A 14,414-nucleotide genomic window follows, 5' to 3' on the forward strand; every position below is an offset into this window, starting at 1 on the left:
TATTCTGATTTAAACAGGGTGCAATATGTGCTTAGTTTTTGCATTAAAAAACTGGTGTTAAAATAGTGGGAGCTGGAAATTTTTTTTTTTTTCAATTAAATAAATATTGATATTTTCTTTATTATCAAACTAAAATACTCATTGTTACAAATTTAGATTTTTTAGAATAATTTTCAGCTCTTAAACTAAGGTAAGCAGCATAAATTCTAAATTATTTTGGTTCTTCTTCTAAATACTAAAAGCGTCATTAGACTACTATGATCTAAAATATCACTGAAATACATTTTCCAAAAGTACATGGTAACGAACTATAAGTAAGGAACAAATCAGGTTAATAGTAACAGAAACTCTAAAAAGGAAGCTTTTGTAACAATTAATACATTAAAAGAATCAACATTTTATTCTAACACTAAATTACCGATCGAAAGCTAGGCCTTCTTCTTAAAAAAAGTTGCAAGATGCTTATCTTTCTGCTAAAAAGCTGGCAGGGGGAATGGGACCATTTTGGTCCTTGGGTCATAAAGATTAAGAATCCACGGATTATTCTGATTTAAACAGGGTGCAATATGTGCCTATTTTTTGCATTATAAAACTGGTGTTAAAATAGGGGGAGCTGGAAATTTTTTTTCTTTTTTTCAATTAAATAAATATTTATATTTTCCTTTATTATCAAAATAAAATACTCATTGTTACAAATTTAGATTTTTTAGAATGATTTTCAGCTCTTAAACTAAGGTAAGCAGCATAGATTCTAAATTGTTTTGGTTCTTCTTCTAAAGACTAAAAGCACCATTAGGCTACTATGATCTAAAATATCACTGAAATACATTTTCCAGCAGTACATGGTAACGAACTATAAGTAAGGAACAAATCAGGTTAATAGTAACCGAAACTTTAAAAAGGCCCACTGATCTTGATAAAAATCGCACCTTAAATTTCAGCCTATAAGAGAACTATGTAGAGGTTTCAGCTCCTAAACAATAGGCTTCTAAGTGCATAAGTACCCTTAGTTCTAGTGTCTGTCTTAAGTAGTCAAAACTTTTTAAAAGAGGTAACCACAGAGCGTAAGGAAAGAATTTCTTCCTTAACTTAATGACAAGACAATTTCTTTTTATTATAATAATGAGAATATTTTTACTCACCAGAAATTGCTTAGAATTATCCATTTTCTATGTAAATGTTTACAAAAAATGTCAGTAGGGTTAAGTTGAATAAACTTTTCAAAACTGATGAAGAATCTAATTTGAAACCTGAATATATACAACAAAATAAATGCATAACAGCAAAACAAGACATGCTGTTTTTGGTTTATCACTAAAAAAAAGACATTGAACTTTGAAATTGCGTAAATCTCTTGGCAAAGAAAGATGTAATGACCAGTAGAATAGAATATCTATCATAAAAAAACCTGTTTGGTACGGGGGCGTACGCAAAGTATATAGCTTCACCCAAATTCCATATGATAAGGGAGTACTGACTCTCTTTGAAAAGGTGTAGAGCTTCCATAGAATTCCATATGATATTTCAAATTGCTATAGCTTCCATAGAATTCAAAAGATGGATACTACTCATTTTGTTTTAAGTTTAAAGTTTGGGAACATTTTTGATTTAACTTCAAATATTCAAATATACCCATGAACGACTCACAATGGATTTTGAAGAAGCTTAAAATGATACATATATATAATGCTATGTACAAACCGAAAATCATAAGTTCTGGTGCTCTTTTCAAGCAACCAAAAAGATTGGAGGGCAGCTAGCCATCCTCCTTTGACCCTTTTAACCCCAAAGACATCCTATCAAGATTTCGAGACAATCGTTTGATTCAGTATAGTTGAAAGATCTACACCGTCAAATATGGCAAGACATTAATAGACTGTATGTCACTTAATATACTTTGTAACTTCCCTGAAAGCTTAAGACACACAAAATTTTTGATTTAACACATCTGGGTGCAGCAAGACTAATTGCACGTCTACTCATCATTTCAGGATCTCAACCTCAACCAAGCACCACAATAGTCTCAGGATCCGGTGGTCAGCAACAGCAACAACAACAACAAGAACAGCAAGAAATTGTTTATAATTTTCCCTTTGTATTCAATAGCCTAGCGAATAGTTTGACGACCGGATTGGTTAACCCCTTGTTTAACCAATTGGTTAACCCCATTGTAATTGATGTTCCAATACCAGCAGTTAGGTCCTTAGACCTAGCTCGTTAGACTGAGTATGTTCGAAAGTTTGAAGACAAGGGCACTTCAACTCTTTAAAATGAAAGCGATAAGAACGTATGATCAATTGATGCACCTTGGCAGATAAATTACTAAAAGAAATTTTGAGTGCAGTCATGCATTTTGTAGTTATTTTATATTCTAAAATCCAATGCCCAGTACTCCACTTTGCAAAAACATTATGGATATGGATATCGATAATTTAATTCTAAAGAGAATGTTGCTGCATTAGAAATAAGATATATATAGCCATTTTCCGCTTGCGCATTTGCTCGAAAATTTTCTCAGAATTTGCAAATGAAACTCGGATTAAAAAAAACAGTAAATCAAAAACACAAGAAAATGAATACTCCATATTTGTATGATGGACAGCAAGAATTGTTTAAAAAAAAGGAGAAAAAACTGGGATTACCAGGTTTTCAAGTTTTCTGGTTTTTCTTATTTCACGACAAAATATTTATTTTGTCTCAAGTTTTGACTCTATCTGTGGAATATTTTCAAAAAACTATAAATTTTTCTCCATGACATTTCATACATGACCATACAACGCTTTTTCTTGCTCCATTGAAAATTTATCCAGAAAAAGCAGGAACGGAAGATGATATAGGTGATGAACTATGTGATAAAAGTGCAATACTACTTGGGAAAATTTTGATGTGAAATTATACTTATAAAAAGAAACTTTCTTCTATGTCACTGTCCGATTTAAAATATTTCGACTAAAATTCTTATTTCTTTTGAAGCATTTGGAGCATATACTTTCACCCAGGTGTGACCTAAACGAAGACTTAGAAAATTATCTGAAATAATTTTCGAGGATCAAATGGGGGAAAAACCCATTTTTTGGTCAACATATTTCAGTTTTTTTAGGTGGTTCTCTAAGGTTCAATATTTGAAGGTGAAAAACTAGACCTAATAAGATTGTGTTTACAGTTTTGTTATCTTTAGTCTAAAACTCGAAATACACATTATAGCTGTCACGCCTAAAGGTCGCTGACATTTTCATCCTTCTGAAATATTTTCCCACAACTGTTTGTTAAGCTGTTCTCAAATGGATGATCGGCTGGGCAATATAGATGCGGAAGATCAATATGTGATTGCTTATATATTCTCCGTGCTGATTCTCTCTTGAAAAGAGCTTTGAAATTTTTTCGGCCATTGTCTCAGAAGTGTGACAATACAGTGTGACAAAGCTTTTAGATGTGAAATCGATGGCAATTTGTATAAAAGAATTGAGCAAGGAAAACTAAGAGAGAAGGAAAACTGGCTTCAAGAAGTTGATAAGCTTGCAAGAATATCTCTACGAAACCCTTGCTATTAAGCTCACTATTGTCATTCTAAGGTGTCATGTCACAAAAAACGGGTAATTACAAAAATGTTTGTATATATCCGTATGTATATATCTTTCTTTATTTACGTATATATCTTTATATATCTAAATATTTAAAAAATTATAAAAATTAATATAGATATTTAAAAATTTTTATATATCTTTATATATCTAAAAAATATAGATATGTATATTTCTAAATATTTTATTTATGTATATATCTTTCTAAGTCCGGGTTGCAGCGGTAGCAAGCAACCTAGTAAGAGACAATCACGTCCAATACTAATAAATATAACAGCCCAAAACTCCTAAAAATAGAGTCAGATCAAAACAAGCAGTACACTATTGGAACCGCCTGGTCCGAAAACCATATATAGAAAACTTACCGTTCATTGGTTTGAATAACAAGGGATATATATTGGCTTGAAAATCAAGATCATAGTGACTGCAAGCACGATATTCTTCATATACGGCATCTTGTTTTCTTTTTTCGTTCTTTTTTCTTTTCCACCTCGGATAACTTGGCACTGGAACTTGGTAGAGAAATGTTTCATGGCTCATTTTAAAGAAAATTGATGGGGTTAAAAACCTTTTGTAATTAAAAAATATTTTTAAATATAATCAATTTTTTACGAAAAACTGCATTTTTTGTTTACAACATTGATCAATGACGTCATAATCGTAGGTTGTAACCAGATTGTCTCTTACTATTCCAATTAAGAAAAAGCCTTAGGCTTTTTCCTGTTTGTAATTTCACAGTTTAATATAAAGTCATAATAAAGAATGAACTTTAGCCCATAGTAAAATATCATCGATCGAACTGTTCCAACTAAGAATCCGGGTTGTAGCGGTAGCTAGCAGCCTAGTAAGAGACGATCACGTCCTATACTAAGATAAACAATAGCCCATAGCTTCTCAAATAGTGTCAGCTCGAAACACAAAATATCAGGGTTGCAGCGGTAGCTAGTCGTTCGAAACTCCTCTATTAGGAACTTACAGTCTCTTAGCTTGAAGAACAAAGAAAATCTGTTGGTTTGAAAACAAAAAAGTGGCTTCAACAACAACATTCTGCATCGAGAGCATCTTTTTTATCCGTTTGTTTTTCCTCCTCAGCTAAGTGGGACCTGGAAAATAATAGAGAGCTGTTTAATGGCTCACTTTAAATGGAATTGTTACATCTAGTGCCATGGACTCCGGCAGGGGGCCCATGACCCACTCTGGAAATTTGGAGCTATAAAGTAATTATAAAGAAACCAAAGGAAAGAGGGTAAAATAGGGAAACACCCTGGAAAAAAGTATGTTGCCCCATTGTTGGCTGCCTGCCAATAGTTTTTACCCTTAATTAGGAAAATATAAGTTCTAATTTGTGACTAAGTGACCCTTTTCAGTTTTCCACGTACCTTTTTTATCTATATGTTTTGGTTGGAGCCCCCCCCCCACAAAAAAAAATCAAGTTCTTCACAGTAATGAATGGTAAGTAAACAACGATCCTTGTCAGTAACGGAAGCATAAGAGCCTAACTATTGATAACATTCAATCATCAGTTTTTATGGTGATCACAAATATGTAATTGTTTTTTTACTAATTAGTGCAGTTACTAGTACACAAGAAAGTTCGTATAATTATAGAAAACACAAGGAAAACAACTTAATAAGGGGCAATTTCGGTAAAAATATGCCGTCAACTTTTGCTTGCATTGCAAGTACCTATGAGCTGATATACGAAGCCACTATAATCAGAAATGTTCCCCCTGAACGGAATGCTGGGAATTTCTGTATTTTCGCCCTGAACTGATGCTTTTTTATTATCATTTTTTTACAGGAATGATTGTATTTATCTAGTTGTTACTTTGAAAAAGACTTATTTTTTACAGCTGTGAAGTATAAAGGTGTCAAATATACTGACTTTTGGTATTCAAAATTAAAATTAAAAATATTGAATCAAAAAGTTTTATTTGATTCTCTTAATCTTACTTTAAAATTTTTATTTTGAACAAACTACTTTGATAATGCGTTACTTTTTATAAACACTGAGTCTAAAGGCATTAAATATTTTGATGTTTGATAACCACAAATGATATAAAACGTATAATTATAGAAAACACAAGGAAAACAACTTAATAAGGGGCAATTTCGGTAAAAATATGCCGTCAACTTTTGCTTGCATTGCAAGTACCTATGAGCTGATATACGAAGCCACTATAATCAGAAATGTTTCCCCTGAACGGAATGCTAGGAATTCCTGTGTTTTCCCCATGAACTGATGCTTTTTTTTGCGTTTAATTATCATTTTTTTTCCAGGAATGATTGCATTTATATAGTTGTTACTTTGAAAAAAAAACTGATTTTTTACAGCTGTGAAGTATAAAGGTGTCAAATATACTGACTTTTGGTATCCAAATTAAAATTAAAAATATTGAATCAAAAATTTTTATTTGATTCTTTTAATCTGACTTTTCATTTTTTACTTTGAACAAACTACTTCGATAATGCGCTACTTTTCATAAGCACGGAGTCTAAAGGTATTAAACATTTTGGTGTTTGATAACCACAAATGATTAAATTGTGTTGTTTTTTTTGTTTAATCAACTTTAATCCAATTCAAAATTCAATTCAAATACATATTTTCTTTTCTAAAGCGAATCATATCCGTCTGTAAGAAAAATTACTCTGTAAGAAAAATTACTACTATAAATAAATACACCTTTAAATTCACTGTACAAAAAACAGGGGACATTACGATACTTTGGAATTCTATTTACAAGATCTTTTCAATTCTTTTGCAAAATGGTGTGGTCTAAAATATCTAGGTATTGATCCATCCTTCCCCAAGCCTCCAGGAGAAAAAAGATACCGTCTATTTTACTCACACCGATAATTTCTTTAAATTGTGCATACACATGCTGGTCAGTAGTAAAATAGTCCCCAAAGGAGATTACCTTTTCACCATCTGCACTTACATACACTGTATCAGGCATGGCGGTCATGGCACTATTCTCTACTTTGACAGCGAAATTACTGTAACTTAAGGACGGTATTGCCATAAAATCCGCTTTGAGAAAAATTCTGATTTCTATCTAACATCTATAGACACTTAGCGTCTATAATGTCTATAAAACGTCTGTATAACGTCTATAACGTCTAAAAACTATAGTACAAATTTCAGTTTACTTAGTGAGGAGTTCCAGCATTTTTTAATATCCTAATTGTATGTCAGTTTATAGTTGATATTCGGACTCAATTTCACACCTTTGGAAATCATGTCACTCCGTGTTTCTGATTTAAAATAGTTCAACTGATTCGGATATTCGGCAGGATGTCCCCAACCAGTTGCAATGTTGCCTCTATTACCCAAATTTCTCAATAAATTGTCAGTTTTAAGTTTCAATAGGAATGAGCCTGTATCCCCGTAACAAAACTTCTAAATTGCCCATCCCCGACCATAGTAGTCATGTAAAAAGTCATGTCATGTAATACAGTTCCAGCATGATTTTATTCAGTATCTCAAGGATTGCACTCTTGGCGGCCTTATTTATGCTAAAAAAAATAGTTTTTTATTCACAAGTACCCTATCTTTGCCTATGATTATAGATGAAGTGCAGTTTGGATCAGCAGTAATTCCAGCGCATTGTTTGGAACTAGTTACAACGTCACAACGATTCCTAATGTGAATATTTTCGTGTATATTAACACGAAAATTTTATATGATTTTAGAGATTTCTTTTCAACTTTTGTTTTTGTTTCAGTGTTTTTTTTTTATGGAAATATTAATAAATCTCTTCAAGTGGGGCTTTTGCTCGAATTGGAGGGGTTTTTTAATCTTTGTGACCTTGAAGTTATTTTCTATTTTCAAGTTAGTTAACGTTAAAGTGACTTTAGTCAAGAAAAATGAGCTATATTTTCTAAACCCGCTTTTTGTTATTCCTTTAAACAGGTTGGATTTGAAAAGAGAGTTTTAAGCAAGTTCTTAATATATGTTTTAGGGTGGCACGTATATTCACCCTCAATAATAGTTATTTAAAACCCCCACATGGCAGAGAGCAATGAGACGTTCCCAATGAATACAGGGACCTCATATCGAGGAAAAGCGGATCCAATTTTTCTTGTGCAACTCCAGTTGAGTCAGTTTCCAGGATACGATTACCATTAAAAGCAGCTGCGGTTGCTTTACAAATAAATATTGGTCAATGTCAGTGATTAAGTATCCCTGGAAATTTATTTTCACAATAAGTTTCTATTACTAATTCATATTTATAAAATAGTTATCGTTCCTGCATCACCTTTGGATAAAAATTTTCCCAGTAGACAGTTTTTTCTTCAAAACATGTTTTTAAGTTTTTAGTCACTATTGGCTGAGGTTCTCTCTTTACTAGGTTGCAGCTATTGTAACATCCCTGTTATTACAAGCCACTATCGCGTTTTCTTTGTTAAATGTTCTTCGCAAAACTATATACAAATATCAAGTTTCCGTTTTAGGGTCGCGAACAACAGCACCCAGTACTGTTGTAGCAACTGCGGCTAATCAGCAGCAGCAGCAACAACAGCAACAACAGCCAAATAACAATAACGTCAACCAGTTCCCTCTCATCATTCTGAATTTAATCCCTGAGGATCCAACTACTGCAGCACCAGAAGAAAATACGAATAATGGACAAGGAGATGGTTCCAATGTTGTTTTTTTTCGGAATTCCTGATTAAATCACAGACATCTTTATTTTGGATTTGATTAAAGTTCACAAGGATCTTGACTATTATAACCAAATTAAATAAAATTTTAACAAATTGATTTAATAGAAACACTTAAAATATTGAAAACTCTCCTGTTTCCTACATGATTCCGTAATAAAATGTTGTTGTGTTTTGTTCTTTGTTTAACAACAAATTGAATAAAAAAGTTTTACGTTTCCAAATAGAAGAGTGTAAAATTACACATTCTACCTTTTCTTGGAATTGTTAACTTTTACAGAAGTTTATTCATGTTTAGGCTTAAAATTTGCGCTCCAGTGGAGTGGGTTTTTAAACTTTATTTTGATACTAATTCAAGTGGGTAAGACCCAAGGAATTCTAAGAAATTGAGGAAACTGAAAGGTTTGACGACTAGATCTTCACTTCCTATCTGTCATTTTCTAGCCAAAATGTGTTTGAAATATGGAACTACCCACCTGATAATTTGAAATTAAAGGAGGAAGTGAAAGAATTTCGTGCTTTCACTAAAATAAAGTAGCTATCGAGAATGAGTAAAGAAAGGCATGGGTGTTCGGATTCGTGTGATATTATGAATGTTCAGGTGTGTTCAGTTGATTATACGAACGACCTTCCAGTTTTTTTTTGTAGTCTTGTAGTGGTTGTTAGGACTTTGTTTATTTGTTGGGTTTGGTTTGGGGGGGGGGGGAAGGAAAGGATAAAAGAAAAAAAAGATTTTCTGTGTGTTTTAGAAGGAAGAATTATATGAACGACAATATATTGCTATTAAAGTAGAAGTGACCCTAAAGGTCCTGTCCCTCACCCCTGCTGCCACCTATAACTTTTTTGCACCCCAAATAAGGGCATAGCCTCCCTAGGGAGAATGATTGCGTAATCTGTCAGTGACCTCTTTTTCAAAGGTCGATTTGTTTGATGTTTCTATGTGTAATAACTCCGGAACGAAGGTTGCACATGCGCATTGAATTCTAACGGGAACAATGTTATTGATCTAGGACTCGAGGGGGAAGTGAATTTCCGAGAACTTGATTGCGTAATCAAAGTGTGTCAACAACAACAACATCGACCTTGACATTCGCTGAGAGCGTGCACTTACAACAACAACAACATCGACCTTGGAACACCTGTGCTATCGACCTCAATTCACCTATCGTGAATCCATAATTCCCCTTAGAAACAACAAATTAATTCCCCTTTCTTGACAGATCAATCAACCAATGACATCATCTGTCAGACTTTAAAAATTTTCGCCTAGAAACGATTCTCCAGGAATAGATCCCAGTCATTAATGTCATTGCCTCGGAAACAACTCTTTTGGTCGAACTCCAAAGGATATTAATAGCCAAAGGCCATGGAAACAATTCTCCAAGAAACATATTAGCGATGAATTGTTTTAGCGCGGGAATCAGGTTTCTTAGTAATTTGAAATGCAGTAGCGCAGAGATGCCAAAAACAAAAGGAATACGCTGAAATTACGTTTAGGGATTATTTGGGCGATACTGTTTTAGACAGGCTATGGAACTATTTCGGCGAAACAGTTAGAGACATTTTGAAAGATGATTTTTGAAGAGATTTTAGAAGAGATTTTAATGGTGAAACTCTGTGGTCGTTATAATACACAAGTTTCATTTGAACAGTGTTGTGAGGTCCTCTAACCCAACCCCAAAGGGTTCCGATCCCCCACCCCCACCCCCAAGGAAGCCCCCGGTCCTCAAAGGACCCCCAAGCTCCCAAAGAGCCCCAGCCCCCCAAACGCCCTCCTCAGACCCTCAAAGGCCCCCCAAGCTCCCTAAGGGCCCCCGGACCCCCAAAGGGCACCCCGGACCCCAGAGGCCCTCCCCCCGGTCCTCAAAGGCCCCCAAGCTCCCAAAGGACCAACGGGGTCCCAAAGGCCCTCCACCGGTCCCCAAATTTCCCCAGGCCCCCAACAGCCCCCCCCGCCCCCCAAAGGCCCTCCATGTGCCCCAAAGGCCCTCCACCGGTCCCCAAATGTCCCCCAGGCCCCAACTGCCCCCCGGACCACCAAAGGCCCTCCCTGTGCCCCAAAGGCCCTCCCTGGTCCCAAAGGCCTCCCCGGCCCCCAAAGGTCCCCGGACCAGAGAAGCTGGGATGCCGCAGGGCCGCAGGATGCGCCGCGGGTCAGGAAAGCGCCGCAGGGGATGCTCCGCAGGGAGGCACCGCCGGAAAGTGCCGCAGGATGCGCCGCAGGGATGCGCCGCAAAAAAAGTACACTAAAAAGTAAAAATTTCGAAATGTTCCCCCCCACACTCCCTCCTCAGACCCCCACCGGCCCTCCCCTGGTCCGCAAAGGTCCCCCGGGCTCCCAAAGGGCCAACCACCCCCAAGGGTCCCCCGGGCCCCCAAAGGTCCTCCCCCGGTCCCCAAAGGTCCACTGGGCTCCCAAAGGCCCTCCCCCGGTCCCCAAAGGTCCACCGGGCTCCCAAAAGATCACTCAATCCTCAAGGGCCCCCGGATCCCCAAACGCCCTCCCTGGGCCCCAAAGGTCCTCCCCCGGTCCCCATACATGCACACAAAAACTTACACACACACAAAAACTTACACACACACACAAAAACTTACACACACACACGAAAACTTACACACACACACTAAAACAAACACACACACGCCAAAACAAACACACACACAAACAAAAACAAAAAAACACACACACAAACAAAAAAACTAACACATGCAAACTAAAACTAACATGCAAACAAAAACTTACAAGCACACAAAAAATTACACACAAATACACACAAAAATTACACACACACACACGAAAACTTACACACACACGCCAAAACTTACACACACACAAAAAATTACACACACACACACACACACACAAAACTAACACATGAAAACAAAAAAAACACACACACACACGCACAAAAACTTACACACACACACACACACAAAAAACTCACACACACACACACAAAAACTTAAAAAAACACGCAAAAAAAAAAACACCCAAAAACTAAAACACATACACACTCACACACACACAAAATTATACACACACACACACACACAAAACTTGAACACACAAAAACTTACACACACACACACACACACAAACTAACACACGCACACAAAAAAATAAAATCCACACACAAAAGCTTAGACACACAAAAACTTACACACACACACACAAAAACTTAGACCCACACGCAAAACTTACATGCACACAAAAACTTACATGCACACAAAAACTTACACACACACAAAAACTTACACACACGCACAAAAACTTACACACACACACACAAAAACTTGCACACACACACACATGAACACTCACACACAAACAAAAACACTAAAACACACACTCAAAAAATTACACAAACACACAAAAAAAATTAAAAACACAGACACAAAAACAAATTTAAACATTAACAAGAAAAATTAAATCAAAAAAAAAAATTAAATGAACAAAAAAAATTACACACACACACACACACAAAACTTACACACACACACACACACGAAAAAACACTCGCACACGACAAAAATTACACACACACAAAAACTTACACACACAAACACACACACACACAAAAACTTGAAAATGAAAACAAAAAAACTCACACACACACTCACAAAAACTTTCAAAAAAAAATACAAACATAAAAATTACACACACACACACACGAAAACTTACACACACACGCAAAAAATGACACACACACAAACTTACACACAAACACACACACAAAAAACTAAAACAAGCACAACAAAAATAACATGCACGTAAACACTAACAAGCACACAAAAACGTACACACACACACACACACAAAACTTACACACACAAACACACGAAAACTCACACACACACGCCAAAATTTACACACACACAAAAACTTACACACACACACACACACAAAAAACTAAAACATGAAAAAAAAAAGAAAACACACACACACGCACAAAAACTTACAAACAAAAACACACACAAAATTTACAAATACACACACGATAACTAACACACACACACGCGAAAACTAAAACACACAAAAAATAACACAACCACACTATAAAAAACACACACACACACGAAAACTTACACACACACGACAAAACTTAAACACACACAAACACACACAATCTTACACTAACACACACACACACAAAAACTTACACATGCACACGAAAACTTACATGCACACAAAAACTTACATGCACATAAAAACTTACACACACACACACACACAAAAACAAACACAAAAAAACACACACACACAAAAACTCAAAAACACACTCCAAAACTTAAACACACACAAAAACTTACACACACACACACACATATACAAAAACATACACATGAACACAAAAAAACTCACACACACACTAACAAAAACTTACACACACACACACACACACACAAAAATAAAAAAAACACACACACTAAAACAAACACACACACGACAAAACATACACACACAAAAACTAACACACACACACAAACACACACACAAAATACCACACAAAAACAAAAAAAACTTACACACAAAAAAACTAACACACACACACACACACACACAAACTTACACAAACACACAAAAAACTTATATCCACACGCAATAGCTTAGACACACAAAAACTTACACACACACACGAAAACTTACACCCACACGCAAAAACTTACATGCACACAAAAACTTACATGCACACAAAAACTTACACACACACAAAAACTTACACACACGCACAAAAACTTACACACACACACAAAAACTTAAACACACACACACACAAGAAAACAAACACACACACTCCAAAACTTACACAAACACAAAAAAAATAACACACACACAAAAAAACACACACACACAAAAAAAAACACAAACACACACACGAAAACTGACACACAAACACGTCAAAACTTACACACACAAAAGCAGAGACACACAAAAACTTACACAAACACACACACACACAAAAACTTACACCCACACTCAAAAACTTACATGAACACAAAAACTTACATGCACACAAAAACTTAAACACACACAAAAACTTACACACACTCACAAAAACTTACACACACACAAAAACTTACACACACACACACGAAAACTTACGCACACACACACACACACACACATACACACAAAAAAATTACACATGCACACTAAAACTTACAATCACATAAAAACTCAAAAGCAAATAAACAAATTCACACACTCTCAAATCATAAACGCACACAAAAACATATACACACACACACACACGAAAACTTACACACACACACGAAAACTTAAGAATAACACAACAACAACATACACACACACATGAAATATTAAACACATACACGAAAACTAAAACGCAGACACCAAAACTTACACCCACACAAAAACATACACACACACACACACACACAAAACTTACACATGCACACGAAAACTTACATGCACACAAAAACTTACATGCACACAAAACTTACACACACACACACACACACACACACACACACACACACACACACACACACACACACACACACACACACACACACACACACACACACACACACACACACACACACACACACACACACACACACACACACACACACACACACACACACACACACACACACACACACACACACACACACACACACACACACACACACACACACACACACACACACACACACACACACACACACACACACACACACACACACACACACACACACACACACACACACACACACACACACACACACACACACACACACACACACACACACACACACACACACACACACACACACACACACACACACACACACACACACACACACACACACACACACACACACACACACACACACACACACACACACACACACACACACACACACACACACACACACACACACACACACACACACACACACACACACACACACACACACACACACACACACACACACACACACACACACACACACACACACACACACACACACACACATACACACACACACACACAAAGAGACATACAAACACAGAAACACCCACAAAAACACACAATAACAAAATCAAAAAAAAAAACACAAAAACCCAAAACAACACAAAAACAAACACACACACACACACACAGACAAAAACTTACAAACACACACACAAAACTTACAT

The 14,414-nt window shown here is 36.1% G+C and overlaps 1 protein-coding gene across 1 annotated transcript in view; it reads left to right on the forward strand.

Moving 5' to 3' along the window:
- Positions 1-8,309, forward strand: part of LOC148939468 (uncharacterized) — a 44,916-nt gene extending 36,607 nt beyond the window's left edge. The window contains exon 3 of the mRNA XM_089106749.1: positions 8,036-8,309. Within this exon, the coding sequence (XP_088962875.1) occupies positions 8,036-8,253 (218 nt within the window). The 3' untranslated portion in view covers positions 8,254-8,309. The remainder of the gene's footprint in view (positions 1-8,035) is intronic.
- The last annotated feature ends 6,105 nt before the right edge of the window (positions 8,310-14,414 follow it).

This window comes from Artemia sp. Qi Xiang Cuo, chromosome 21 (assembly GCF_049724085.1).
Source record: "Artemia sp. Qi Xiang Cuo chromosome 21, ASM4972408v1, whole genome shotgun sequence".
Taxonomy (NCBI): Eukaryota; Metazoa; Arthropoda; class Branchiopoda; order Anostraca; family Artemiidae; genus Artemia; species Artemia sp. Qi Xiang Cuo.